Below are 6,237 nucleotides of genomic sequence, written 5' to 3' on the forward strand. Positions count from 1 at the left end.
CATTCCCCACACTCCCCCATCTCTCCTCCAGCCCTTCCCACATCCCGTTCGTTCTTCACCACACCAACATCACCAAACACACATGAAACAAGGGAGTCCAAATTGGCAGGTTCCTTCCAGGATCGTGTCCAGTCCACCATTCCCTTCCGTGGAGCAGTGACATCTCATTCTCTCGCCATAAAACTCCCACAGGCAGGTAGTCCTGTGGAGGTTGTCTGGGTGGAAAGAAAGAGTTCAGTTAGTAATTCAGATTGGGTGTTCCAATGGGGAGAAAAAAGGTCCACATCCCCAGGTGGGTCAACCAAGCACTGCACAACAGGACTTTTAAAATTTTTTTTATTAAATCTTAAAAATTTGCATTCTGTGAAATATTTAACGTCCATCATCCATTTTGAATGTCTCCTCAACAACTGAAGACATGGCTTGAAGCTGGGAAAACGGACCAATGTGCATGTGCATGTGCATGTGCAAGTGCACGTACTGCAATGGACTGCAAACAATGAGTCACATAGCTAATCAGCGTAGCTGCACGTATTGGATTTAAATGTCAAGTAAGCAGATGTATGCGTTGGTGTGTGTAGATGGTGCAGAATCAGTGAGGCTTTCCATTCTCATAATCCAGTACACAGAAGACTTACTGCAAGAAGGACCAAACAGAAGTTTGCAGAAAACTTGCTATGACAGCCTTTGATGTGTATATTATCCACATAACAAGAATGCCAACCTCTGCCTTTGCAGCAGCCACTTAAATGGAAAATACTCAAGACGGCTTCAGTGTGATCAGACCACTGAACCTTCCTTCAGGGGCGTGTTCAGACTGAAAAAACGAGAAGACTTTTCACGAAGATCAGTGGGTATCGGTCATGGGCGTTGTGATCTTAATGCAACTGCCTTCCCAGTGTCACTCCATCGGAAAAAAAACCAAATATAGGCCACTGCCTTATCTTATCTGTGTCTTTATGACAGCTTATGCGGGAACTCACTCGATGTTTTGCGCTCAGACCCAGTGTGTCACAGTGTCAATCTCTAATTGATTAAAGTTCAGTCCCAATCGTCCCCAATGGCCTCCTGCGATCCTTGTTGGACCCATGTGAACCCCAGTGTTATCATCACAGCACATCTATGCAGAACGCCTACGGGCGAGGGGAATGTGAGAACCTACAGGGGCTCTGTCATTGGCTAGGGCCAGAGAGAGGACAGCAATATTTAGCAAGGCTCCTGGGTTTCTTTTATCTTTTTTTTGCAATTAAACAAACACCCCCAGCCCCCAGCCCCCAGCCCCCAGCCCCCAGCCATGTGCAATCTTGCAATCTTCCCTCCTCAATGATAACTATTATCCCTGGTCCACAAAAGTGCCGCCCACCCCCATCCTGGTTGACGGTGATACCTACTCCCAAATCAAATTCTGCTTAGGGCCCCAAAAAGGCTTGGGCTGGCCCTGGTTGAAAGGAAGCTCATATTTTTAAAACGTGTGGACATGGCGCGGTCGTTTTAATTATGATTCTACAGTAAAGAAAACGCATCTAGTATGCAGGATGTATGAAAGTTGGATATGCGAGATTATAATGTATCCTACTTGCTGTCCCTCATTTACCTCAGTCTGATGATCGCTCAATCTACGTTTATTGAACGTAATGACGCAATTAATAGTGCGCTCCAAAATTGCTGCAAATAAAACGTCAGGAATTTACTTAATATTCCCACTTTGACACTTAAAGCAGCTCCTTAATTTCCATTTCTTATTTCGATGAACAAGAACTTCATTGCAGATACAAACTTATCGGACCCAAAATCCGACTGTCACAAATTATTATGTTCTCGCAGCATGGTTTTATAGTATGTTTTTCAGCAACCGCAAATCCCTGCTCTTGAACGAATACAATTTGTTTAATGGTTGATATGCTCATGTGCTTCTGTTAGCATACGTATGTCTTTGTATAAAATGTATTTCCATTTTATAATTTCATTGTAGATTAAAAACGCTTGTTTCAGGACGTGTGGGTCCTTCCGCCAATTATTCCACAAGGACACGTGGTTGGAAAGCCCAGTGCTTTACTGGCGCGTAAATTCCACAGGAAAACACCAGACTTGCTGCCAGATGCCGGTGGGGGGCACTGTTGTTAATTCGTTCGTTGAGATGACACCAGCACCAACAGTGCGCTAATGCCTCGACAGTAGCCAGACATAGTATTTCAGGAAGCATTACAGTGAAAAAGAAGTCATAGAAATGGGAGTGCCGCGCGACACCAGTACACGCATAAATAAATGTTCAACGAGGATTAATTTGTGCGTCCACAATGTTGGCGCCTCTTGAAGTTGTATTGTCGACTCACCAGCCCCCTCATCTGCAGTAAACTAGTACTGCAGCGTTTCCCGGAAAAAGGCTCGTTTACTCTTCCAATGCGATTTACAAAAATGGCTGAACTGGTTTGTAGGAATCAGTGTATGCGTCAATAAATATTCGTGCTATTTAAATGCATTGTTTTTTTGTTTTTTTTGGATCGCCGTTTAAGTTATATCAGGGAAAATAATGATATGCTTTATTGCTCAAACCGGATCATATAGTGTCAGTGTGTATCTCACATTATTATAAATAATATATTCTAGATCTTTGCACAAAAAAACACCAACAAACAAAAAAAAAAAGAATCATGTGCATTTCAAATATATTTAAGTTTATTCAAAAACGTTATGCAAAAATATAAGGGGTAAATAGGGCTGTGGTCACTTGGAGTAATCAAACGGTATACATTTTAACCAGAGCCGTTTTTGACCTGCAGTTCCCTTTCTCACGCCGTACAGAAAAACGGACCGATTTCTCGGAAATCATACTGCCTACAGTAAGCGCGGCTGTGCGGTACTTCGCTCCTGCGCATGCTCACGATGCTGACAACAGTACCTCCGCCCACAAATGACATAAATGGGGAAATCCCGCGACGCTGGTTTTAACCGTGGCAGCTTCAGGGACTGAGCACTCTGTCAAGTGTGATCGCACTGGTTACAATCATCCAAGCAAACAAGTGGAAGAACTGCACGCGCTTTTCGGAATTTTCATCTGCTAGACACATTGCATCTGTAAGTTTTTTTTCAAAATTCTGTCTCGGTTCATTCTCCGAAGTCCAGAAACGTCAGCTTTATTTCGGAAACACCATATTCATTTATAACAGTTAAAAATAGACCCAGAGAACTTTTAATATGTGGTGCATGTCGTGCAATTACTTGTTTTTTTAACGCACAAATACGAATGAAGTTTTTTCTTATTGCTGTATTCCTAAACGGATAGCTACAACTTGTTGAATAATATGTGCATTGTTCTTTTATTTATGTGCATGGTTTTTTTTCTATATAATTTAGCATATTAACATAGTCACACGTAAACGTTTAGATTTAAAATATGAGGCAGTTTTTAAAGTTTGATTTCGGATGATGCAGACTACAAAAGCAGGAAATGTTGCCTGCATCGTGATAAGCGCAACTGCAGTTAAATACTTTGGACTTAAGTGTCTACGTCCTGGTGTGCCTGCACACACCGAAAACAGGGTCTGCACATACGAAGGGTCTGTACATTGAGGAAAACATTATTGTTATTATTATTATTATTATTGTTATTGTTATTGTTGTTGCTGTTGCTGTCGTTGTTTTTGTTGTATATTAACCAGGGGATCTGAAACTTTAAATTTTCTGCTAGTGCAGAGCGTGGTGCGCTGCAAAAACGCATACTCTGTATAGTGTCTTATTGGCTTGCAGTAATTTGTAGTCAAAGTATAGTAGGGTTTCTCCGGGATATGCACACACAAATGACTTAAATCGGCTGTAAACGTTTTTGTTTACATTTGGAGAAAATTACCCGAGTGTTCTGTTGTACTTCACCACCTTGCGTGTTATCTTAACTTGACATCATTTTAATTTATAAGGAAAGATCGTTGAATGTTGTGAAATGATAGGCGCATTCTTAAAAAAAAAAAAAAAAAAAAAAACCTGTAAATATAACAAAACGCTTTGCAATGTTATCTCTCTCCACTCAGTTACCGCAGAAACCATGCCTGTGACCAGGATGAGGATGAAACAGTGGTTGGTGGACAGGATTGAATCAAGGCAAATTTCCGGATTAAAATGGATTGACAAGGTAGGCCTCACATCACAGATCATTACTCTCCTGCAAATCCCGGTGTTGCTGTCCACAGCCATGTATGTTCATTGAATGCTAGGCAAATGTGTACTTCAGCGTACTGTCCCATTTCAGAAGTCTGAGCGACAACAGAGACAGATAATTTAATATGTGGTGTTTTGTTTTTTTTTAATTATCAGGAAAAAAAGGTGTTTTGCATTCCCTGGAAGCACGCCGCTCGCCATGGGTGGGAGATGGACAAAGATGCCTGTCTTTTTAAGCAGTGGGCCATCCACACAGGTGAGGGGGAAGACATGGATAAGAGGCTCGGTTCCTGTTCGTCTTGGACGGCAGTTTAGTTTTATGCATTTTTTTACGAATGTGATTGCAATGCTGAAGATTATTACAAGCACAGATGACAGGCTCACTTCCTGGGCATCTTAGGTGCAAGTTTAATTTATGCATTTTTACAAATGTAAACACATGTTGAAGATTATTAAAATATATATGTGTTTTTTTCATCTAGGGAAGTACAAGGAGGGAGTGGGCAGCCCAGACCCCAAAACTTGGAAGGCCAATTTTCGCTGTGCATTGAACTCCCTCCCTGACATCAAGGAAGTGAAAGACAAAAGTATAAACAAAGGCTGCGCGGCCGTCCGTGTGTACAGGATGCTACAGGGGGTCTTGAACAAAAAAGGTAAACAATGACGATAAGCATTCGCGGTCTAAATAAATTGACAAAGTTATTTACGTGAACTTTTTAAAATTAAAATGGCCTCACCTCCTCTTTTTTCCTTTACAGAGACGAAGTTGAGTACAAAGGATGGCAAAAAAAAGAACAGGGTAAGTGCTGATTTTAGTACTTGTTTATTGTTCAGTTTAATGTTGCTCCACATGCACACACAAATGCATATCCCTTCGCAGTTAGAGACAGACTCTGCACTGTAATCGTGGCTGCATGTATGCACCACACCAAGTGCTTTGGCTCGTTTACTCCTGATGTTTATGCTTCTGGTTAGCCTAGAAAATATTCATTCCAAATCACCCAATCAAAGGGAATTACATATCGCTGAATGCACACATTGCTGTTCTTCCTTTATGGGCATTGCTGGGCAGCGAATAATTCCCCCCCCCCCCCCTGGTTATCCCGTAGCGTGCCAAAGTGGTGAAGGATAAGGTCGACCATCAAGACAACGATGTCCCCAGCACGAGGCTGGAGGAGATTTCGATGCAAGAGGACACCGTGGACAGCACTCAAAACCAGTCAGGATCTGGTAAGTGGGTCCACTTCCTCTTTGATTTACCACTAATTCGTATCGTGAGAAAGAAGTGTGGGAAACTTCTCCTTCAATGGCCACACGTTCCCAAACTGGGCCATAAACCAGGTACTTAAATGGGATCATTAATAACCAGCTATGTAAATGGGTGCTGTAAAAGAACGTATACCTTGTAAGCTGCTATGGGCCTGCTAAATGTAGATGTGCTCATTTGAGGCTACACTGTTGAAAGAACGGGTGCTCGTTTACCCTTCAACAGGAAGGCATTGGACTGGATTCAGCTGAAACTTGTCTGGATGCTTTATGAAAAAGATGATGAAAATAAATGGAAAAAATGGCATTTTCACTGAAAATGATCTGTCACTTTCAAAGGGTTATGAAAGAAATTGGGTCTGCATTGAACAGAATAACTCAGTGGCCTCAGTGTCTGGAAGCATGTGAGCCTTACTTTTGTTTGGGGCCTTAAATGACAGCAAAAATGTTTTTAAAAAATGTTAATGTTTTTGAAAATCTTTTTTTTTAAATGTAGATCTTTCACCATCGTCATATGGAAATGAGGAAGAGACCACGGCAGACTGGAACAATTCTGTGTCGAATTCAAGATTCAAGATTCCACTGTTCCAAGTTTCGCCCATCCACTCAATAGGTACCATAGATGTCATTCATTTGGTGCTAAAAGATAACATATTACTTGCCTTACTCCCAGAGCATGCACCATAGATATCAATGGCTTAATCATCCTCACTGCCTTTCCATACAATGTAGGATTACAGTGATCATTTCTGTGAAAAGACAGCAGAAGCAGTAGTAGTAGTTTTTTCAAAAGCAGTATTTGAAAACACACAGATCTAT

At 41.5% G+C, this 6,237-nt stretch overlaps 1 protein-coding gene and 1 long non-coding RNA gene across 2 annotated transcripts in view; one reads left to right on the top strand and one right to left on the bottom strand.

The window, feature by feature from the left end:
- Positions 1-6,237, bottom strand: part of LOC118236703 — a 36,530-nt gene continuing 30,293 nt past the window's right edge. Inside the window, exon 3 of the long non-coding RNA XR_004767067.1 lies at positions 1-215. This is a non-coding gene — a long non-coding RNA (uncharacterized LOC118236703). The remainder of the gene's footprint in view (positions 216-6,237) is intronic.
- The window catches only part of irf1b (interferon regulatory factor 1b), a 5,173-nt gene continuing 1,855 nt past the window's right edge, over positions 2,920-6,237 (top strand). The window contains exons 1-7 of the mRNA XM_035435274.1: positions 2,920-3,075; positions 4,026-4,126; positions 4,309-4,408; positions 4,635-4,805; positions 4,911-4,951; positions 5,262-5,382; positions 5,915-6,031. Coding sequence (XP_035291165.1) covers positions 4,040-4,126; positions 4,309-4,408; positions 4,635-4,805; positions 4,911-4,951; positions 5,262-5,382; positions 5,915-6,031 — 637 coding nt within the window. The 5' untranslated portion in view covers positions 2,920-3,075; positions 4,026-4,039. The remainder of the gene's footprint in view (positions 3,076-4,025; positions 4,127-4,308; positions 4,409-4,634; positions 4,806-4,910; positions 4,952-5,261; positions 5,383-5,914; positions 6,032-6,237) is intronic.

This window comes from Anguilla anguilla, chromosome 9 (genome assembly GCF_013347855.1).
Source record: "Anguilla anguilla isolate fAngAng1 chromosome 9, fAngAng1.pri, whole genome shotgun sequence".
NCBI lineage: Eukaryota > Metazoa > Chordata > Actinopteri > Anguilliformes > Anguillidae > Anguilla > Anguilla anguilla.